The sequence below is a fragment of the Aotus nancymaae genome, unplaced genomic scaffold, assembly GCF_030222135.1.
Source record: "Aotus nancymaae isolate 86718 unplaced genomic scaffold, 86718_ANA_hifiasm-v0.15.2.pri h1tg000067l, whole genome shotgun sequence".
Taxonomy (NCBI): Eukaryota; Metazoa; Chordata; class Mammalia; order Primates; family Aotidae; genus Aotus; species Aotus nancymaae.
Window position 1 is genome coordinate 5,339,660 of NW_026988482.1, and position 23,725 is coordinate 5,363,384.

Below are 23,725 nucleotides of genomic sequence, written 5' to 3' on the forward strand. Positions count from 1 at the left end.
TGCAGTGGTGCAATCTCAGCTCACTGTAACCTCCACCTCCTGGGTTCAAGTAATTCTCCTGCCTCAGCCTCCCAAGTAGCTAGGATTACAGGCAACCCCACACCAGGCCCAGCTAATTTTTGTATTTTTTTGGAAAGACAGGGTTTCTCCACATTGCCCAAGCTGCTGTCGAACTCCTGGGCTCAAGTGCTCTGTCCGCCTCAGCCTCCAAAAATGCTGGGATGTCAGGCGAGAGCCACAGTGCCCAACCTGAGCGCTGTCAAATGTGCGCAATATTCAGTTTCCCTACCGTGGCGCTTTATTCGCTTGTTTATTTGACAGAGCTTCATAATGCTTCAGGCAGGTTGATGGCGCTTGGGAAACGACGCTATGACCGAACAGCAGCACACGTCTGCCCTCACTGAGCCCATGTCTTTCTCCCTTCCCTGCCACTGCCATATTAAGTTCTCAGTGACGGAAGACTCCAGCTCGCCAGCCCTACAGTCCTGCTCTCCTAGAGCAGAATCACTATGTGAACCGAGGTACAGCAGCCTGCTCGCCAGAAAACAGGGCCCCTGTCAGTAAGACACAGACACTGGATTCAGCTGAGATCTCTCCATCACTCACTCCGGCTGTGTTTCCCTTACACAGAGAGAAGGGGACACACGCAAACACCATCAGACCTTACCTCAACTGGCGGCGTCTCTCCCAGCAACAGATTATTAAAAATGGTAGCGTAGTCACCATTCAAATTCATCAGCTCCTCATGGGTGCCTCTTTCCGTAATACAGCCCTCTTTCATGAAGATCACTTCATCACAGTCAACCAGGTACTGGAGGCAAAGGCAGAGACAACACAGTATCGCTGATGATTTGTGCAAATACATTCAAACACCCATACCTTAGTTCAGTAGTTCTCTATAGGAGGTGAGTTAACCTCCTAGAAGACATTTTTTTTTTTGAAATGGAGTCTCACTCTGACACCCAGGCTGGAGTGCTGTGGTGCGATCTCTGCTCTGGTCCCAGGTTCAAGCGATTCTCCTGCCTCAGCCTTCCAAGTAGCTGGGATTACAAGCGCCTGCCACTGCGCTCAGCTAATTTTTTTGTATTTTTAGTAGAAATGGGGTCTCGCCATGTTGGCCAGGCTGTTTTCAAACTCCTGACCTCAGGTGATCTCCCTGTCTCAGACTCCCAAAGTGCTGGGATTACACACCCACCACACCTGGCTGGAGACATTTTTGGTTGTTATACTGGGGGAAGTACACAGATGCTCCTCAACTTAACGATGGTCTTACATCCTGATAAACCCAACATAAGTTGAAAATATCAGAGCTTAGGCTAGCCTACCTTAAACATGCTCAGAACTCTTACATTAGCCTACAGTTGGGCTAAATCATCTAACACAAAGCCTATTTCTATTAATAAAGTGTTTAATATCTCATGTAATTTTTTTCAATACTATGCTGAAAGTGAAAAACAGAATGGTTGTATGGGCACCATCATAAAGTCAAACAACTGTAAGTTGAACTGTAAGTCGGTGACAGTCTGCACTAGTATCTAGTGGCTAGAGGCCAGGGGTGCAGAGCAGCCCCACACCACAGTGAACTAACTATCTGGCCCAAAACGTCAGTGGTGCCAACACTGAGAACCCCACTAGAGCGTATTGTGCCTCATGATATAATACAAGGAGCAGGTCCTCCAATTTTTTTTCTTTTTTCTGAAACAGAGTCTCACTCTTGTTGCCTAGGTCAGAGTGCAATCGTGCAATCCTGGCTCACTGCACCCTCCGCCTCCCGGGTTCAAGGGATTCTCTCAGCACTCCCAAGTAGATGGGATTACAGGCATACGCCACCATGCCTGGATAATTTTTGTAGTTTTAGTAGACAAGGGGTTTCACCAGTTGGTCTCGAACTCCTGACCTCAGGTGATCTGCCCGTCTCAGCCTACCAAAGTGCAGGGATTACAGGCGTGAGCCACCGCTCCCGGCCGAGATCCTCCAGTTTTTCACATGAATCTACTGATGGAGCCACATGAGCTCTGCATTAAATTTACACCCTTTCCCTGTACTCACAAATACAATAATTATGACTTTCTTTGGCAGAATGGAGGGTTTGCCCCCAAAACGTGACAACATATGTGAACCAGATGGCAACATCTTTGAGCTGCTCTACAAAATGCCTGCTTATCATGGAATGACAGAGGGAGGAAAGCTTGTTTTCCCAAAACAGTTCCCACTTGCATAGAGATGTTAACACAATGCTTTCCCAACTATCTTATATCCAAACTCCGTTTTTGGCCTGCTTGTCTCAGTTCTTTTACTCGCTGATCTATATGCAGAAGCTGATATGCTCCAAGGATCTCTCATTTAGACGGCCATCTGTTACACTGGTACAATGAGCTTTATTGGTACAGGGGGACTAATTTGCTAAGAAAATGAAAACTTGACTCCATGAATTTCTAGTTACAACACACAAATACCTGGAGCAAACCTACCTCCCCATATCTGACTTCCCAAACTCAGGCAGGCAGCCTAGGGAAGAAAGCTCCATACCTGTAACTGGTGGGTAACGAACAGAACTGTCTTGGACTTGAGATGTTTCCGGATAGCACTATTGAAGATGTGGTTGCCCACGTGGGCATCTAAGGCACTGAGGGGGTCGTCCAGGATATAGATGCTCCTGTCACTATACAAGGCCCGGGCAAGGCTGATCCTCTGGCGCTGCCCCCCGCTCAGGTTGGCACCTCGCTCTCCAATCTGCAAGAGCCCACAAGTGTGGTGAAGCCTCCAGCGCAAGTCCAGAACAGCACGTAGGGGTTACCCAGTCACCTCCCTTCTTGCCCACCCAGACCAGCTCCTTCTCTCAATCCCCCACAGATGAACTGCCACGCTGATCCTTCCAGGAAGTGGAGAGTTGGCCCAGATGCCTCTTCCTCCACCACCGCCATCTGGGTACTGATCAATCCTACATCTGCTCTTGCCACTCCACCTGGATGTCCCCCTCCAATCCATTCTCCACATGGCAGGAAGATCTTTCCAGAACACAAAGCTGACCATCTCCCACCCTTGCTTAAAATTCTTCAAGAGCCCCAAAGGATAAGCCCTGGACATCCAAACATGGCATACAAACCAGACCCTTTGCTACCCTGTTTCTCAGCAATTCTCAGCCTCCACTGCAATCCCCCTTCCACATCCTGGGACCTAAGCCATCTGAAATTATGCATATATTACAAACACACACGACGATTTCATGTGTTTGCCTCTACTTTTCTCAGTGCTGGCATCATCTCCTCTGAAATCTCCCCCGACCTCTTTCCTCCAAGTACCCCAAAGAAATGGGGTGCTTTTTCACCAGATTATTTTGTGCCTATTTGTTTGGGTGTCTCATTCTCTTAACTATACACTTCTTGATGTGCAGGTTATTATTTTATCCCTTGATATTCTTAGTGCCAAGCAGTGTCTGCACACGTCACTGGCACAAAATAAGCACCTAATAAATGTTACTAAATGATCAAATGTATAAATCAGTTGTCAAATATTCAATTAATTCAGAGATTTCCAAACTGGACATTGCATTAGAATCACCTGCAGGGTTTGTTAAAACAGAACGTTGGGCCCCACCCCTACAGTTTGTGATCCAGTAGGTCTGGAGAACAGCCTAAGAATTTGTGTTTCTAACAAGTCCCCAGGTGATGCTGATGCTGCTGATCTGGTGACATGGCTTTAAGGACCTTTAAAGTCAGTTAAATAAAGGTGCCAGTCCCAGAGACCTTCAGGGCATTCATGGGAGACAAGCTGTAACACTGAAGAGCACAAACTAGTTCCAAAGACGCGCCTCTGGAAACTGCTCCAGGCCAGAGACCCAGAGAAATGCGGATCTGTTCAAAGGCTCTTTCCCTCTAATAGAAAAGGGCTCTCTACAGACTACCTGAGTAAGGAGGTTGGCAAAACCAAGTTCATGGAAGAAGCTCAACATGCACACACTTACTTATAGTTTTAAAAATACCTGAATAGAGTGAAAAACATCAACTGAGTCAACAATGGGATTTCGTTTAAAATCCACAAGACATATAAAATACTGACAACCTTAAAACAGGTAGTATTAACATCTCTGCCCTAATGGACACATGCTTTCCTAACACAAAGGCCTAATGAGAACCTCACTCCCTGGGAGGCCCTTCTCCCAAGCATCTCAGACGCGCTCCCGGGAGCGGCTCTGGCCCAGATCTGCCGCTCATCTCCCAGAGCCCTCTCTCCAAACGCCTGGTCGGGGCAGAAGGCCTGTACCTCCGTCAGGTCACTGTTGGGAAGAATGGCCAGGTCAGGCCGCAGGCAGCAGCTGTTCAGCACAGAGTTGTATCTGGAGGACACAAAGAGACAGCGTCAGGGACACAGAGCGGGCCGCGGGGGAGCCTGCTTAGGGCTGCCTTGTATCTCAAGAGGCCAAAATGGAAACATGACAAAGCCAAATATTCCTTGCCTTTCTTCATCATACTCCTTCCCAAACAGGATGTTGTCCCTCAGAGTGGCATTGAGGATCCAGGCCTGCTGGGCCACATAAGCGAAGGTTCCACTGATTGCAACGCTGCCTTCTAGAAGCGTCATCTAGGGAGAGAGACACCATCCAATGGCATCGTAACTCAAAACCATCAACCTGTGCCAACACAATCCCCACCTTCCATGACGGAACCTAGCTCTGGCAATTTCTTCGCTCTTTCTGGACCCAAATCCAGATCCCACCTTTCTTCCAAAGAGAGCTACAGCCCCAGAGAAAATCAAAGTTCTCCTTGCTTATGTGTGATGGGAGCACAGCATAACCCGTAACTCGAAGGAGCAAACGCTTCCCTCCGCAGCCTATTTGCTGTGTGCAAACTGTTTAAATTAGGAGAAGTATAAGCAAGAGGTCCTTGCAGAATTCTCCTGGAGAGGATGCTGTAGGGGTTTACAGCTAATCCCTGCCTCAGGATGGGGGCAGGCCAACTCAGCTACAGCAATTGTCTAGGACGCTGGCTTGACCAGCTGCTTCTACAAAATGAGAACCAATGGAAAAAAAAAAGTCCAGGTTAGACATCGCAATATTTATAATATTTACATACTGTCCATTTACCAACGATGGGCCTTCCCCGCCCACATGCAGTGACGAACCACGTGTTTTGAATTTTGTGTTTAGTCGCAATGATTGATATGAATTGATTTATCCATTTTACCTTCTTCCATTATTTCTTTTGTTTGGGACTGACAATAGACATTTGTGTTGGGTCAGGGATGGCACAGCTTTGAAGCAAAGTCTCACTAACCAGCCTGTGCAGTGCTTGGTCATAAGCCGGTCCTCTCATACACCCTCACACAGCGTGTACACACACGGGTGTAACCAACTACCTGCAAGCACTCTGATGTGCATTTCAAAGGGTTCAGAAACCCCAGGAGGGTCTACTGTGGAAAGCCGGCACTTCTGGCTGCTGCATAAGCACCGCACACTGCCACGCTGTCAACGGAGTAAACTACAGTTAAGGCAGGGCTGACCAGCACGACCCGTTTCCCTGTCAGAGACAGGGCTGCCAGGATTTGTCCAGAAGCAAAGTCTGACTTGGTTTTCCACCTGACCATTGCCTAGTCAACCTGGAACAAGGAGCACATTGCTATATTGCGGAGCAGCACTTAGGGATTGACCTTTTCTTTCCTTCTCCCCCTCCCTGCATCTCTGTCTCCTCACTGGCCCTCCAAATCTGGTTGGTCATCAGAAATCACCTAGGAAGTTTGGTGCCTTTTACAAAGGCCAATGGCTGGGCCCAACCACTGGAGAGTGTCATAAAGCAGAAGTTGGGGAGCTGCCCACCATGATCTGAACTCAGACAGCCCCAGGCACACTACCCTCGAGGAGAACCACAACTCACCAACTGTGACAGCTGATGCCAAACAAGACAGGAAAGTATTCCAAAACCTGGAGGCTAAGAAGCACTCCTTCCCTGTCTGTTTCATTTCCATTCAGTGGGCCTTATCCATCAGGACATAGAGATAACCGTAAATTTCCGCTCATCTCAACCATCTAAGTCAATCTCATTCGAGTTTAACAAGCACATGGACACCTTGTTTTTTTTCTGGATTATCTGATTCTAAAACACAGCAATGACAATGTGTCTCAGCAGGATGACACCCGCCCCTTCCTGTCCCTCACTCTCAGCGCGCTGTTCAGTCCCTGCCTGGAGATGTGTGTGTGTGTCTTCAAGACCTTGCTCCCCACTGGACCATGAACTCCCTGACAGCATGACTCTTCAGGGCTCGGGCAGAAAACTGAGAGTGGCTTTGCTTCTAGATCAAACCCTGATAGTCCTGTCTGACAGCGAGGCTGGGAGTGCTGGCCGCCCTGCTTCTTTACAAGTTAACTCTGCTGGCAGTGCTGCAGTGCAGGGTGTCTGTTCATCTCTTATCTCTGCCATTTTCAACACACTGGCATACCTGTGGCACTCAACAGATGCATGCTGAATGAAAGAAGGCACAAGGCCAAATGACTCCAGCTGGGGTAACAGTCAGTCATCCGTCAGGCGCCCACCGAGCCTCCTTCCAGACAGAAGGCTGTGAAGGGGCGAACTGGGGGAAACTGGGGGTGTACGATGCAGGCTGAGGGTTCATTTGTTTCCCCCTTGCCCAACTCCCTTCAGAAAAGCTGTTCGTTTTTCCAGAGACTCTTGCGAACCAGAGAAAGAAGAAAAGGACGATAACCAAAATCTTACCTGGCCTAAAATGGCTGAAATGAGAGAGGTTTTTCCACTTCCCACACTGCCGCAGATTCCAACCAGTTTACCCTGGACAAGGAACACAGAGAGGAGGGTCATTTAGAGGCTATTGACCACTGATCTCTAAGGACTTGCAATTACCTTGAGGAAAAACACATTCACTGTGGTCTACCCATACAGAACTGTCACCCTGATGACTCAGCAAGTCACTCACCTGTTTTCTCACTCATTAGCCACGCATCTCATTGGTTTCTCTGGAGACACCCAAGACAACAGGAATGGAAGCCCTTTGGGGAAAGGAATGTGCCACACACATTCAGGTATCGTGTGATCACTCTGAGGCCCAGCCTCTTTACTATTCTGCTGGTAACCCACGTTCTTTTTTTTTTTTTTTTTAATGAGAGAAAGAAAGAAAGAGAAAGAAAAAGGGGGAGAGAACAGGATTCTTGCTCTATTGCCCGGGCTGGAATGCAATCTGAAAATAGGTATTGAAAACCTCTTTTATGCCGATAATTCTGCTTAACAACAGAGACAGGAAGGAATAAGGGAAGAAAATAACAAACAAACAGCCAACCAATATTTCATTTAAGTCTGTGAAATGCTATACAAGTGCTGAAGAGTGATTTACTTCCAATTATGTTGTCACTTTCAAAATAGGTGTAATGTGATACTGAGAAAAATGTATGTTCTGTGGACCTGGGGTGGAGAATTCTATAAATATTCACTAAGTTTACTTATTCCAGGTCTAAGTTCAAATCATAGATGTCCCTATTAATTTTCTATGTCTTTGATCTGTCGAATATTAACAATGTGGTGTCAAAATCTCCCGCTATTATTGTGCAGGAGTCCAGGTCTCTTTATAAGTCATTAAGAACTTGTCTTATGTATCTGGGTGCTCCTGTATTGGGGGCATATATATGTATAATCATTAACTCCTGATGTTGCATTGAGCCTTTTACCATTATGTAATGTCCTTCTTTTAGTCTTTGTTACTATTAAAGCCTATTTTGTGAGAGGCGAAAGTTACAACTCCTGTTTTGTTTCGTTTTTATTCTCTCTCCATTTATTTGGCGAATCTTCCTCCATCACTTTGTTTTGAGTCTTTGTATGTCGTTGCTTGTGAAATAGATCTGGATACAGCGTACTGATGGGTTTTGACTTTTTATTCAATTTACCCGTCTGTGTCTTTGATTGGGGCATTTAATCCATTTAAATTTAGAACTAATATTAATATTTGTGAGTTCAATATTGTCATTTAATGCTAGCTGGCTATTTTGCCCATTAGTTGATGTAGATTCTTCATTATAGAGATACTCTTTACGTTTTGGTAAGTTTTTGGGATGACTGATACTGGTTGTTCCTTTCTGTTTGTAGTGCTTCTTTCAGAAGCTCTTGTAAAGCAGGCCTGGTGGTGACGAAATCTCTGAGTGCTTGCTTGTTCACGAAAAATTTTATTTTTCCTTCGCTTATGAAGCTTAGTTTGGCAAGATATGAGATTCTGGGTTGAAAATTCTTTTCTTTGAGGATATTGAATATTGACCCCCACTCTCTTCTAGTTTGTAGGGTTTCTGCTGAGAGATCTGCTGTGAGTCTGATAGGCTTCCCTTTATGGGTAACGTGACCTTTCTCTCTAGCTGCCCTTAGAATTTTCTCCTTTATTTCAACCCTAGTGAATCTAGCGATTGTGTGTCTTGGACTTGCTCTACTTGCGGAATATCTTTGTGGTGTTCTCTGGATTAGCTGGAGTTGAGTATTGTCCTGACTTACTAGATTAGGAAAGTTTTCCTGAATAATATCCTGAAGAACATTTTCCAACTTGGATTCATTCTCTTCATGACATTCAGGTATACCTATCAATCGTAAATTAGGTCTTTTCACATAGTCCCATATTTCTTGGAGACTTTGCTCATTCCTTTTTACTCTTTCTTCTCTAATCTTGTCTTCTCGTTTCATTTCATTAAGTTGGTCTTCGACCTCTGATATCCTTTCTTCTGATTGATCAATTTGACTGTTAAAACCTGTGCATACTTCGCGAAGTTCTCGTATTGTGTTCTTCAGTTCCATTAATTCACTTAGATTCCTCTCTAAGTTGTCTATTCTCGTTAGCATTTTGTCAAACCTTTTTTCAAGGTTCTTAGTTTCTTTACATTGGGCTAGAACATGTTATTTTAGCTCACTAAAGTTCCTTATTATCGACTTTCTGAAGCCTAAATCTGTTAATGGAACGCACTCGTTCTCCATCAGGCCTTGTTCTCTTGTTGATGAGGAACTGTGATCCCCTGTAGAAGGAGATGCATTCTGATCTTGGGTATTCTCAGCCTTTTTACGCTGGTTTCTTCCCTTCATTGTGAGTTCATCCACCTGTCATCTTTGTAATTGCCTACTTTCAAATTAGGGTCTCCGAGTGAATGTCCAACTTGTTGATTCCCAGTGCCGAAATCTGAGCAACCCACTGCGCCGGCTAAAACAGCGGCATTAAGATTCATGGTGCTTTTCTGCCCAGGAATCTCTGGTCTGGCTTCTCTCTTGAGTCCCTTCTTCAATCAGGTAAATGGGCGACTCTGCCTTCCTGGAGCTCCAAACGTCGACCAAAAGGGGACCCAGTCCTGTTTACTTTGCACCAAGAACTGCTGCACCGGGGCGCTGGCAAAACCACCACACCAGCCACAAGAGTCGCCCTGGCGACCCATGGGGCTCCTCCACTGGGAATCTTCCGGTCCGTGGGTAACAAAAATTCGTCTGAAAGTGTGGCGTCCTCTCATTCTGTGCGCTTTCTCTGGGAGCTACAATCCTGAGCTGCTAGTGATCAGCCATCTTGGATCTCTCTCCCATGTTCTTAACTGACTTGTTTTTGTTGTTTTTTTAGAAGAGAGGGCAGGGCTCTCAAAGAGCATTTTATTATTATTATTATTATTATTATTATTATTATTATTTGAGACAGAGTTTTATTCTGTCACCCAGGCTGGAGTGCAGTGGTACGATCTTGGCTCACTGCAACCTCTGCTTCCCGGGTTCAAGCAATTCTTCTGCCTAAGCCTCCTGAGTAGCTGGGATTACAGGTGTGAACCACCACTCCCAGCAAATTTTTGTATTTTTAGTAGAGATGGGGTTTCGTCATGTTGGCCAGGCTGGTCTCAAACTCCTGGCCTCAAGTGATCCGCCCACTTCAGCCTCCCAAAGTGCTGGGATTATAGGTGTGAGCCACTGTGCCGAGCCACCCATGTTCTTAATTTACTTGTTTTTGTTGTTTTCCAGGAGAGACGGCAGGACTCTTAAAAATCAAGGTCTATAAATTATTTTCAATAAAAACCACGGATACCATTGCTTCCATTTTTCTACAAAACATTTCAAAAAATCTGAGGAATATTTATACCACCAATCCCACACAAAAGTGGAAAATCAAGACTATGATGAACTGAATATCCTTAGGCAAGATAAAGAGTTCTCAAAGTAGTGTTGAAAGTTTTCAGGGGATAGACAGATAACCTTAAAAGGGTCATCTGTTTACAACACTGTGCTGGTTCAAGCATCCCCAGGAAGGAAGTGGGAGGGTGGTGGTGGGGACAGAGCACGGATTCTGGAGGCAGATGGGTCTTGATCTCAATCCCAACTTCACCAGCACTTGCTAACCGTGTGATCTGGGCCCTGAGACTTATCCTCATACTGTGTCTCCTTTGGACTCTGAGAACCTTGAGGAAAGGCATTCTCCTCGTAAAACTAAGTACAGCGTCTGATAGTTGAACAAACAGTTTTTGATGTGATCCAGGAGTTTGAACGGTTACTGTGTGGTGGCAACAAGGAGGTCAAGTCACAGGTTCAACCTCTGCTCAGGCCACTTAGGTTTACACAGAGAAAAACGCTGTTCTGATGATTAAATGGTGACTTAATGAGACAACAACAACGAGAGAAACGCCTGGTGCACAGAAGACACTTGGCAAACATCACCTCCCTTCCTAAAGTGAAGGCCGAGAGAATTAAGGCACCTCTCTTCAAAGGGCTGAGCGTCTTCCATGTGTCTGTGGGCCCTAAAGGGCAGAATGAGGGCCAACATACAAAGTGAAAGAATACACTTTAGCTGCACGTGTGGAATCATTTTCTAATAGAGCTGATCAGCAATGTATTAGAGCTGTCTCAATAATCGAGCTAATAGTTGCTAAAGAAAAAGGCTGTTAAGAGTTAACCGAAGTAAAGCCAGATGCAGTGGCTCATGCCTGTAATCCTAGCACTTTGAGAGGCCGAGGTGGGTGGATCACCTGAGGTCAGGAGTTTGAGACCAGCCTGGCCAACATGGTCCAACCCTGCCTCTACTAAAAATACAAAAATTAGCCAGGCACAGTGGCATGTGTAATCCCAGCTACTCGGGAGGCTGAGGCAGGAGAATCACTTGAATCCGGGAGGTGGAGGTTGCAGTGAGCCAAGATTGCGCCACTGCACTCCAGTCTGGGCGACAAAGCCAGACTGTCTCAAAAAGAAAAAAAAACAAAGAGTTAACTGAAGTAAAAAAAACTGACTTGCATGCCCTTAAGTGACACTAATAGTTTCAAGTGGTTTCACTCAGGACTGTCTCCCCTTCTTGCTTATAGCTTTCAAGAGCTGGAAGCTTTCTGTTCTCTTCTCAGTCTAGTTCTGGATCGGCTTACCACGCGTCTAGTCCGTTGCTGATTTTGAGCTACACTGCATTCGCACCTCTTCCTCCCTACTTCCAGTTACGTGGACAAACGTTTCTTACTACCTCCCACCAGCAACGTTGGTCCAAGACAGACTCATCTTTCTCCTGGTTACTGCGGTAACAGCCTTGACTGTTCTTGCTCCCTTGTCTCCCCTGCAGCCACCAGAATGATCCTCTTCATACATAAGTCCAGTCCTGTCATTCTGCTGTGAATCCTCCAAAGGCTCTCTTCCCACTTGGAATAAAGCTCGTCTCCCCAGAGGCTCTGGCAGGCACTACCCCTGCCCTTGGCATCCACTGCTCTCTCCCACACTCATTCCACTCCAATAACAGGCACACTCTCCACTTGCGGCCTCTGTGCTTCTGTTCCTTTGGCCTGGAATGTTCTTCCCCACTCACCCCAAATGCACTCTCTCCCTTATCTATTCTGATCTTTGCCAAATACTACTTTTTAAATGAGGCCTTCCCTCAGGCAGCCTATTCAAGTTGTAACCACACCTGCTCCCTGCCCCAGCACACTCTCCCCACCCTCCTTTTTTTGTCTCACACTCTGCCACCTAGGTTGGAGTGCAGTGGCGTGATCTCAGCTCGCTGTAACCTACACATCCTGGGCTCAAGTGATTCTCCTGCCTCAGTCTCCCAAGTAGCTGGGACTATAGGCATATGGCCAGCTAGTTTTCGTATTTTTTTGTAGAGACAGGGTTTCATCATGTTGGCCAGGCTGGTCTTGAACTCCTGGACTCAAGTGATCTGCCCACCTTGGCCTCCCAAAGTGCTGGGGTTACAGGCATGAGCCACCACGCCCACCCTCCGTCCCCTTCTGTCATAGCCCTTATCACCATATGATATGCAATATGTTTTATTTGCTTACTACCTGTCCATGCCCGCTAGAATATACACTCCAAGAAGGACGGCATTTTTGTCTGTTTGGGTTTTGTGGCTCTATGCCCAGCCCTACCAACGCATCTGGCACAGAGTTTGATACTCGTAAAATGGCTATTGAATGAATGAATATATACGCATCTGGGGCCCTCTGGATGACACAGCCCTGTGAACATGGTGCTGGTTCCAAAAAACGTCTGTATTTTAAAGGCCTTGAACCTGGTATCTCTGTTCCACCGTTCTCTGCAGGAGGGCCTCTGAGATTCTAACCCTGTGCTACCTGGGCTGTGACACCATCTACCTAACGATCCTTAACTTATATTAAAAATAAATAATTACAACACAATTGCTGTCACAGTAGCACTGAGAACATCTACTATGTGCCAGGAACGATGCATAGCCTGGTGCAAAAGGGGACCTCACAGAGTCGTAACAATAAGAAATAACTGTTACAGCTCACATACAACTATAATAGAAATCGCTTTAGGGCAAAATTCTGGAAAATCCACTTGAATGCTTCATTGCCTTGCTTATAAAACAATCACCTCATCAGATCAGTTCTTATTAATTTCTGTTGCTAAATGCTTTTTTTTTTAGAGTTAGAACTGGTCCAATTTGCTCTTTAGTCCACAATCACTCCTAGCCACAAAGCACTTTGTGAAAAGGTGGCAGATCAGCATGGGGTGGCTCAGGGGGGCATAAGGGCGTGGGGGGCGGCGGGAAGGCAGGGAACAGACCGCTTACCTCCTGGATCTCCAGGTCGATGCTGTGCAGCGTCCTCTGTAAGCGCAGGTGCCCCAGGTGGATGTGCTTGCCTTCTTCCTCTTCAGGACTAGGCCGCTCGTCACTGTCCAGGAGGAGGTGGCCTTTCTGCTCTGCCAGCACCGCTTGATGCTCAGTGCGCTGCAGCTGCCTCACCTTCTCTTTCTTGCCCCTGGAAGCCCTCTTGTCTTTTTTCATTTTGGGGGTCAGCTTGGGCGAGTTCTGGATACTGGAGTGAGAGGAGTCCCATGCCAAGGTGGCATTTTTCATCTCTATCTTGATGTGAGGACTGGCTGGTTTGTTCTTTATCATGTGAACCTCTTCCATTAGAAACAAACTCTGATAGGAGTTGTGAGAGAGGTGCAAAGATGAGACACTGGATCAAGACCAGGGAGACAAGCCTAGGGCGTACACTCACGCGGCAAAACACATCAGGCTATACAGTGGAAGGAAGCTGAAGGGCAAAAGGGAGCTCATTAGTGCAGCCCAGTCTCAGGCCCATCAGGGGGTCACGGGAGTGTGGGGCAACCTCAGGAGGTCCAGGGGCCTCGTCAATGACCCAGTATTCCGCATGACGAATTACAGGCTAAACTGCCTTTCTCCCTCAACCGGCCTAACCAGACCTAATGACACTGAACTGACTGGCATGTAGCCCCTTGTTCTGTAAAAAGCAGGTAGGAGAAGCAAAGGGCACGCTGACCTCCAGTACAGATGCTCACTACGTGTTTTCCTACCAGACTGCTCCTGCAGAATCAAAAGCCTGCCTGCTTCCCGTCCATATCTAGGAGTAGAGACTGTCACAGGCTTACGCTGCTGTCATCAGAAAAGAGTACCTGAAGTTTCATCTACCACAGAGAACATCTTCTTGCCAAGAAACTCTCATATCTTCAAAGCCTTGCCTTGGAGCTTGAGAGTTCAAACAAGCAAAGGAATGGGGTTGCATGGAAGCGAAGGGTATCTCCCTGAGAAATACCCCTTGGGAAGAGAACAAGACACTTTCCTCCCACTCTTTCCCAGAGAACCCCTGAGTTACGCTAAAAGGATTTTTTTTTGACACAGAGTCTTGCTCTGTTGCCCTAGCAGGAGTGCAGTGGCGCAATCTAGGCTCACTGCAACCTCCACCTCCTGGTTTCAAGAGATTCTTGTGCCTCAGCCTCTCAAGTAGCTGAAATTACAGGCATGTGCCACCAGGCCCGGCTAATTTTTTGTAGAGATGGGGTTTTGCCATGTTGGCCAGCCTAGTCTTAAGCTCCTGGGCTCAAGTGATCTGCCTGTCTCAGCCTCCCAAAGTGCTGGGATTACAGGCATGAGCCACCACACCTGGCTGAAAAATGAATTCTTGAAGGGGGAAATGTTTCTGAAATTAAGATGTGAAACACTGACCATAATAAATCACAGCCCAGGATTTTCCCATAAGGCTTTGGATCCACTTCTAACAATGCTCTTAAGCCAGTGATCTTCTCTACAGAATGCTATACCAGCTGGATTCACAGTATGATTTAAAATATATTTTTTAAATTAAAAAAAATTTTAAACATTATGAGATCTTAGAGAAAAGATGACTTAGTGTCAGGACTCTGCTTAGTTACTAAGAACCCCTCAACTACCTTAAAGTTTGCAGGTGCTATTAAACAGCACACATGATCCCTCTCCCCAAGAAGACACTCTTTCTCTTGGATTCTAAACTTCTAAGCTTGCTCTTTTAAGCTCTCCCGTAAGTCCCCATTCTCCCATTCATTCCTGATCCTTTCTTCACCGCTGTGTCATGATTCTAAACTTTCAAGATCATCCTCACTCTTGAGTAACCTTAGGTGTAGCCCCTCCTTGCTGAAACAGCTGCTGGTTTCACTGGTTCAAAGCCTTCCTGAGAGACTGAGCTACGAGTAACATGCCAACTATTCTCATCACCTTCACAGAGTAAAACCACCTGGTGACAGAGTTTCCATCATTTCTCTCCCCTAAAGAGATATTCAAAGGACAAAGGTCTTTTAGGCCTCAATGAACTATTAAGAAACATGCCAGGATCTACTGGTTTTCACAGCTCTAGCCCTGTTTCCTTCCTACTCACTGCAGTCTTACCCTCCTACCAGGAGGGTTTCGGCTTCAGGTCACTCTGCCCTGACATGCGAAGAGGCAGACAAGGGCCTCCCCATACTTGAACTTGTATTTACTTGAATTTGTACCTGTTAGAACAACAGAATCTTAGAAATAACATAAACCTATAAACCATAAGCCTCTACTCATTCTCTAGAAGAATCAAATCAGAATGAATGTGTTCAGAACAGAAGAGGGGGCTACTCACAGCGTTGCCAGATAAATATAAGATGCCCAGTTAAATTTATTTTTTGAGACAGGGTCTCACTCTGTCACCCTGGCTGTAGTGCAGTGGTGCAGTCTCAGCTCACTGCAACCTTTGCTTCCAGGGTTCATGCAATTCTCTTGCCTCAGCCCTCCTGAGTAGCTGGGATTATAGGCGTCCGCCACCATGCCCAGCTAATTTTTGTATTTTTAATAGAGATGGGGTTTCACATTTTTGACCAGGCTGGTCTCAAACTCCTGGCCTCAAGCGATCCACCTGCCGTAGACTCCCAAAGTGCTAGAATTACAGGTGTGAGCCACCATGCCCAGCCCCAGTTAATTTAGATTCTAGAAAAACAATAATAATTTTCCAGTATAAGTATATTTCATACAGTATTTCGCTGGGTGTCCCGTGTCTGTATTTGCTAGAGCTAGCTACCCTATTCCACCGGGGATAATCAGTGCAATGTTGTACTGCCTTTCTACAGGTTATCAAATCAATAAATTACAGGTTACATAAATACATTTGATTATCCACACTACCCAACAGGAAGCCACAAGTTCCCCTGCAAGACGCACTTGCAGAGTAGGTGAAATAGAGAAAAGACTACACCTGCAAATCGACCAGATCGCCAACTCCCATTCAAAAAAGAAAGAAAATGGTGTAAAACAAAAAAAAAAAAGAAGAAATAAATAAATAAATAAATAAATAAATAAAATTTAAAAAAAAGAAATAAAAAAAAGAAAATGGCGTAAAACAAGACCCAGGGTGAAAAACAGGCTCTGCAACAGCGTCATTGAGTTTCAAAGTCTGTAAAAATGAATCGAAGAAGCAAGTCCCATCCTTGTTATTCTATATTCCATCTTCTAAAACCGATGGGAGGGCAGACGCTTTCGGAGAGATACAATCCCAGGAACAGTTTTGTTGTTGTTTTCAAAAGGCTGCTTTAGATGGTCCCCCAAGATTGAGGCAGGCTTCCTTTAATGTACTCAGAAACATAATAAACAGTTGCCTTACACCTAAAAAACAGCCTCCGAACCCTCACAAAGTCAATGTCATTCCAATTAATAAACACCTGAAGATAAGAAGATGAAAGAACCAGCTTAGAGTTGGGGAGGAATTCGGTAATAGATAATAAATCCTTGTTATCTTTTTTTTTTCTGAGACAGAGTCTTGCAGTGTTGCCCAGGTTAGAGTCCAGTAACCTCCACCTCCCAGGTTCTCCTGCCTCAGCCTCCTGAGTAGCTGGGATTACAGGCACATGTCACCACATCCGGCTAATTTTTTGTATTTTTAGTAGAAACAGGGTTTTACCACGTTGGCCAGGCTGGTCTTGAACTCCTGACCTCATGATCGTCTGTCTCGGTCTCCCAAAGTGCTGGGATACAGGCGTGAGCCACCAAGCCTGGTCATAAATACTTATTATCGTATGCCAAGCATCTAATTAAAAAAAGAATAAGAAGGAAAAAAGAGACCAAGACTGCCAAAAGGAGTAAGATAGAAGGGGTCTAAAGTCTCACAGGGCCTCATGTGGGTGATGTTGCTTCCTGGAGAGAGGAGGGACCGATGATGTGAAAGCCACCTGCTAATCTAAGTCCTCACTAACAAGTAGGAGACCAGAGCCCTTGAAAAACAAGGGGAGGACCAACCTACACTACGTGCCCTTACTTCATACAAAGTGCTATCTAATCCATTCACTAACATGATAAACAATGGGGAGAGTTCATGGAACAAATACTTGCTCTCACCCACGACTGGTTATTGCGGATTCAGCAAAATAAAGCTCTGAGTCCCATTAGACCATTTTTTTTCATATTACTCTGCTCTTGGTCTTCTAAGCAACAGCCACACTGAGGGGCACATTCAAGGACTAGCGTTCTTCCTTTCTCCTTCCTTTTCTTTCTTCCTTTCTCCTTCCTTCTTTCTTTCCTTTTTTTTTTTTTTTTAACAGATAAGAGTCTCACTCTGTTGCCCAGGTTGGAGTGCAGTGCCATGATCCCAGCTCATGGTCCAGGTCCAGTAGGAGAGGACCAGAGGATCTCCATTTGTGGTATTTCTTTATTTTATTTTATTTTTTTGAGATGGAGTCTCGCTCTGTCACCCAGGCTGGAGTGCAATCGCGTGATCTCGGCTCACTGTCACCTCCGTGTCCTGGGCTCAAGCAACTCTCCTGCCTCAGCCTCCCGCATATGTGGTATTTCTAAAATGTTCCCCATACCTGAGAGCTCCCTGACCTGTGCTCAGTGCAGTGTCAACCTCCTGGGCTCAAGCAATCTTCCCACCTCAGCCTCCCAAGTAGCTAGGACTATGGACGCATATCACGTGCCTGGCTATTTTTTAATTTTTTTTGTAGAGATGGGGTCTTGCTGTGTTTCCCAGGCTGGTCTTGAACTCCTGGGCTCAACTGATCCACCTGCCTCAGCCTCCCAAAGAGCTGGGATTATAGGCGTGAGCCACTACACCTGGCCAGGACTAGCTTCTTGATCAAATAAAAGTCACCTGGTCAACTGCAAACAAATAAAATATAAGCAAATCCCAGGAAGCTAGTTTCCATGTTTCTTAAGAAGAAAATCCAATCTGTTTTCTCCTGAACCTCCAAGATGATTATATTCATCCCTCAAACATGTGAGCTTCAAGCCTTCACATCACCAAGATTGCTTCTGCATTCCTCTCACTGGCCAAGAAAGACAAGTAGGGGCACAGGAGCTAATCTATGCCGTGGCAACATCAAGGAGTTCTGGCCCACACGGCATCCCCTTTTTCTGTTAAGTATTAACCACTATCGAATATCTATTTATCTCCACCCTCCCAAATATACTCCTGTTTGTATTATGTATGTGTATTATTCTGAAGGAACAAAGAACACAGCCAAGGTATGATCAACTAACCGCCTGCAAGAAAAGAAGCTGATACTTCACTGCACTTCTCAACATGATCTAGTTTTATGACTATTTCCATGTCACTGCCTTCCCTGCATCATGAGGAGCAACCACAGGGCAGGCAAAAGAAAATATCAAAAAAGGAGTCAGCATGTCAACCAATCACAGTGACGGTAGCAAAGATCAAGGGGAAGATGCCTGACAGTGCTGGTCCTCTAGGTGAAGCCACTTCAAGGCCCAGTGAGTTACAACATGTCCATGCCAGGCCCAGGTGGAAGGGGCTGGCTCTAAAGGGGAACACTGCAATCCTGGGAGGGCACACACGGATGTCCACAAGAGGTAAAAATTCACATTAATTTAAAAAGGTGACAAGACTCGTCCCTCAATTCAGTCTCCTCCACTGCTCCCTTTTTCTTACCAACTTGCCAAAAGGCCAAAGGCAAGCCTAAGGCCAGTGTGGCCAGCCTGTGTGGCCCCTTGAACAGAGGCAGCAGTTGATTGTATGGGGAGGGCTCCTGACAAAGGGGCAGAGAAAGGAGCCACTTACCTTAAATCTGTCAACAGCCACCGAGGCTTCTGAGAGGGACTTTACTGAAAACGGTGTTACTTTCAAAGCGAAAGTCATGGAATTGAAGACTGTCACCACTGTGAAAGCCTGAAAATAGAAGAAACTGTGCCTGATTATGCCATACAACTAAAGTAACGTGACACCATCAATTTCCTCTCAGGTGTTACAAAGCCAGCAACTTGACTGTCAGATGTTACTACAAGTCAATTACATTTTTTTTTTTTTTGAGACAGTCTCACTCTGTCACCCAGGCTAGAGTGCAGTGGCACGATCTCGGCTCACTGCAACCTCTGCCTCCCAGGTTCAAGCAATTCTCCTGCCTCAGCCTCCCGAGTAGCTGGGATTACAGGCATGAGCCACCACGCCCGGCTAATTTTTGTATTTTTAGTACAGACAGGGTTTCACCATGTTGACCAGGCTGGTCTCAAACTCCTAAGCTCAAGTGATCTGCCTACCTTCGCCTCCCAAAGTGCTGGGATTACAGGCATGAGTCACTGTGCCAGGCCACATTTTTTTTTTAAGTCGAGTTTTTGAGACCTTCAATTAAAATTGTCAGTAAATATGAACCACAGGATGTTCTGTAATTTCAGAATTAAACTCAAACATAGATTGACTGAGAAGAACTCATACATTATTTGTGCATAAGGGCTGGCTGCTTCCCATTCTTCCACTTCCCAGCTTAATCCTATGAATGAAAAAATACCTACTAATTCTTAGGGGAACCTCCAGGTCCAGTAGGAGAGGACCAGGAGGACCAGAGCATCTCCACATGTGGCATTGCTTTTTTTTTGAGATGGGAGTCTCGCTCTGTCACCCAGGCTGGAGTGCAGTGGTGCAACCTCGGCTCACTGTCACCTCCACCTCCTGGGCTCAAGTGACTCTCCTGCCTCAGCCTCCCACATATGTGGTATTTCTAAGATGTTCCCCATCCCTGAGAGCTCCCTGACCTGTGCTGCTGTCAGATCGAAGCCCAGGGTCATGTGAACAGAGAACGTCACTACGCTGGCGATCACCACCACAATGGGAGCCACACCCACAGTGATGCTCTGGAAGTACCCAGCTTTTTCCAATATCCGACGCTCCTCCTCGCGGATTTCTATGAATGAAAAGCAAGCCAGTTTCAAAGCAAGTTAAAAGAAACTTTGGGATGTTATTCTTCCACCTCCAAACAAGACTCCGTAGGTCTCCAGCCACCTTTCAACACCCATGACTATCAGTTCTACCACTACAGCTGGTATATAAGGCTGAGGTTGGAAATGGATCAAGTCACAGGATGACTCGAACAGAAAGCAGTCACTCTACGTGAACACAGCGATCATATTTGATGACACCTTTTTCTGATTCTTCTTATAAATTTCTCATTTAGAGAAGGAATGAACACATTAATGGTACCTATAATTGGCAGTTTCGTTTGCTTACCCGGTTGTTGTTTACTTTTTGCCTAAGGAATTATAGGAAAGACAAAACGACGGCACTGGAGAATTAAAAAGGGACTAAGAGGTCATGCGCAGTGGCTCACACCTGTAATCCCAGCACTTTGGGAAGCCAAAGCAGGCAGATCACCTGAGGTCAAGAGTTCGAGACCAGCCTGGCCAACATGGTGAAACCCCATCTCTGCTAAAAATACAAAAATTAGCCAGGCATGGTAGACACCCCTGTGATCCCAGCTACTTGGGCGGCTGAGGCAGGAGAATCACTTGAACCCAGGAGGTAGAGGTTGCAGTAAGCTGAGATTCCACGACTGGATTCCAGTCTGGGTAACAGAGCGAGGCCTTGTCTCAAAAAAAAAAGCGGGGGAGAGATGAGACTAAGATTTCCTAGAGTGCCTGCTGTATGTTGGTAGTAGGAAAGAAGCTTCCATACAAAAAAGCAGTAATGACGATTGGAAGAAGATAGGTGAAATATAATTTCTATAGGCAGAATGATTTTTCTTAAATATGTGCAAAATCAACCCACTTATTAGCAAAGCAACCACAGAGTACTAAAGACCATGGAGCAGGAAGTAAAACAAGAAAATGGTAAGATACTTTTTTTTTCAGACAAGGTCTCGCTCTGTTGCTCAGGCTGGAGTGCAGTGGCACAATCACTGCTCACTGCAGCCCCAACCTTCATGGCTCAAGCCATCCTCCCACCTTAGCCTCCCAAGTAGCTGGGACCACAGACGTGCACTACCACGTCCAGTTAAATTTTTATTTTTTGTAGAGATGAGGTCTCACTATGTTGCCCAGCCTGGTCTCAAACTCCTGGGCTCTAGTGATCCTGTCTCTCCTTCCAAAGCATTGAGACTAAAGGCATGAGCCACCTTGCCTGGCCAATACTTTTTTTTTTTTTTTTTTTTGAGATGGAGTCTTGCTCTGTTGCCCAGGTTGGAACACAGTGGTGCAATCTCAGCTCACTGCAACCTCTGCCTCCTGGGTTCAAGCAATTCTCCTGCCTCTCGGCCTCTTGAGTAGCTGGGATTACAGTCTGTGCCACCACACCCAGCTAATTTTTGTATTTTTAATAGAGATGGTGTTTCGCCATGTTGGCCAGGCTGGTCTTGAACTCCTGACCTCGTGATCCACCCACTTCAGCCTCCCAAAGTGCTGGGATTACAGACATGAGCCACTGCATGCAGCCAATGTATTTTTTAGTAGAGCCAGGGTTTCACCATGTTGGCCAGGCTGGTCTTGAACTTCTGATCTCAGGTGATCCACCCACCTCGGCCTCCCAAAGTGCTGGGATTGCAGGTGTGAGCCATTGCACTTGGCAAATACTTAATTCTTCTAAGAGGCTATGCATTGACCTTAAAGGTATTACCACTGCCTGAGGCATTGGGAACTATCTTCACAGCTAGTTTGTAAGTCACATAAAAACACTGAACTCCTTACTTTGACATGTATTATACACCTTGGCCATGTGTATAACAAGCGAGAACACACTTTTCAAATTAATACATACAGGTAAAGACACCGGTCAGGGGCTGATAGATGAGGGGACTCTCAGAAAAAAGATCATCAAACTATAGAATCAGTCAGAAGGGACCAGCGGCAACCATCCTGCCATCAACCTGCTGGCAGATGTCCATTCAGAATCCATTTGTTCCACTCTAATAGAAACGAACTTGCTGCTTAACGAGGCAGCCCCATCCACTGCTGGGCACCTCCTGAGTGGTTACCTCCCCGGATGCTTCTTAATAGTCCTCATAAATAGAATGCAGGTTCCAGAACTGGACATTGTGCTCCTGAAGGTTACTTAGTGAAAGGAAAACAGTTGCCTTGCTCTGAACACTGAATGTCTACTCCACCTAGAATGCACCTACTGTCTAGCAGCACTAGACTCAGTTCTCGATGAGGTTATGGTCCACCAACAGCCCATCTCTTTTATTAGATTAAGTATCTGTGTGTTTGTTTTTAAATATCTGCTTCTTAAATTTCACCTGTTGAAGGCCCACTATTTTAACTTGTGTTGGCATCTTTCTGAACGCCCCATCTGTGCTGTTTCTCCTAGCTTTGTTGGCACTTACATATTTGATAGAGCTAGGACCGGCATCCAGCCATCCTGACTCCCAGCTTACCTTCAGGGTCACAAAATACTTCACTGGTGAAACCACAGAGTAGAGTGGGCAAAGGTGGAGCTCTCAGTAGTAATCTGACATTATCTCTTGTGAAAGCCTCATGACCAGGCTGGAAAATCATGGGCAGAATGACAATATACACAGAGGACTTTGAAACTGAATTATTCCTAACTAGCTGTGTTTTAACTGGGAGAAATAACCATTTTCCTAGGTCTCAATTTCCTCATCAGTGAGATGAGGTTATGGGTTGAAACCTCTAAGCTCCCTTTTGAACACAAAGATTCTATGATATTATGTCCTACAGTACTAGATACTAGTCCTAGTATCTAATGTGCTCAGAAAGCAAAGTGTGTGAATGATAAGACCCAAAGAATGCAAAGTCCTTCCACTACACACACACACACAGTCTTTAAACTCACTTTGAACACTTTGAGAAAACGCTTTGACCCAGGCATACATTTTAATGAATTTAATGTAGGTAAGAACTTCATTCATCTTCTGGACACGTTCATCTGTGGCGGCCACGCATTTTCTCCTGAAATATGCCGTGAGCCGTGATGCAAACATCTGAAAGGAAAAACGATGCCATGCCAGATTAAAGCTCACTCAAACTCGAGAACTGCCTAATCCGCTTAAGGTCATTCTAAATAAAATGAGCATATAATCCTGTTTGCTAGGATGGGCCAAATGTTACGTAGTTGTACTGCCTTTAATAAAAGTGACCTACTGAATTGTAATAAAACATAACTGAATTCTGATCTCTTTGTAAGGCAAGGAAGACAAATAACCATTTGCTCTCGATAGTGACCACAGATACTGAGCGCTCCAAAGGGGAGGCAGGAAGGTCACATCACTTAGCATCGACGCCATCGCAGCGACTCACACACTCCTACGTAAGTGGGACAGGGCTCTTCACCTGCTAGCCTTCTCATTCAGACCCTTTTTCATGCAAGTGACACCTTACCTCCTCTCAAGTCAAAAAGCACTGTCTAGCTCTAGATTTAACTGCTTTGAGGAAATTTCCAATCAGAGATGTGAGACCTCAGCAATGCCTACTATAACCCAACAGAAGAACTCATGTCTTAAGGAGAAGCTGCCAAGATTCAGCTAGGAGGCTTACTCACCATTGCTGGATAAAAGAGGATAAAAACAGCTGATCCCAGGAAGCCTGTTGGTCCCAGAATAATTACATTATAAATCATGCCTAAGATGGCAACCACAGGTCCTCCAGCCAGCAGGCTGCCAACGGCTGCTGCCTCAAACATCCTCTGCCCGTCGTTGGAGCAAATGTTGATGAGCTGTAAGATACAAAGAGTGGTGAGGGGACCCTGCGAGGACACGGGTCATTTGTCTCAGGAGGAAGATAAAGGACAAGGCAGGGCCCTAGAGGATCGAAGCTC

The 23,725-nt window shown here is 45.7% G+C and overlaps 1 protein-coding gene across 4 annotated transcripts in view; it reads right to left on the reverse strand.

The window, feature by feature from the left end:
- ABCC5 (ATP binding cassette subfamily C member 5) overlaps nt 1-23,725 on the reverse strand; it is a 96,645-nt gene that overhangs the window by 36,202 nt on the left and 36,718 nt on the right. For all 4 annotated transcript variants that reach the window (XM_012457249.2, XM_012457259.3, XM_012457253.2 and 1 more), the window contains 10 exons: nt 23,450-23,623; nt 22,745-22,892; nt 19,717-19,865; nt 18,749-18,856; nt 13,006-13,362; nt 6,708-6,779; nt 4,457-4,581; nt 4,264-4,336; nt 2,530-2,733; nt 668-811 (listed from right to left, as the gene is read on the reverse strand). In XM_012457249.2, the coding sequence (XP_012312672.2) occupies nt 668-811; nt 2,530-2,733; nt 4,264-4,336; nt 4,457-4,581; nt 6,708-6,779; nt 13,006-13,362; nt 18,749-18,856; nt 19,717-19,865; nt 22,745-22,892; nt 23,450-23,623 (1,554 nt within the window). The remainder of the gene's footprint in view (nt 1-667; nt 812-2,529; nt 2,734-4,263; nt 4,337-4,456; nt 4,582-6,707; nt 6,780-13,005; nt 13,363-18,748; nt 18,857-19,716; nt 19,866-22,744; nt 22,893-23,449; nt 23,624-23,725) is intronic.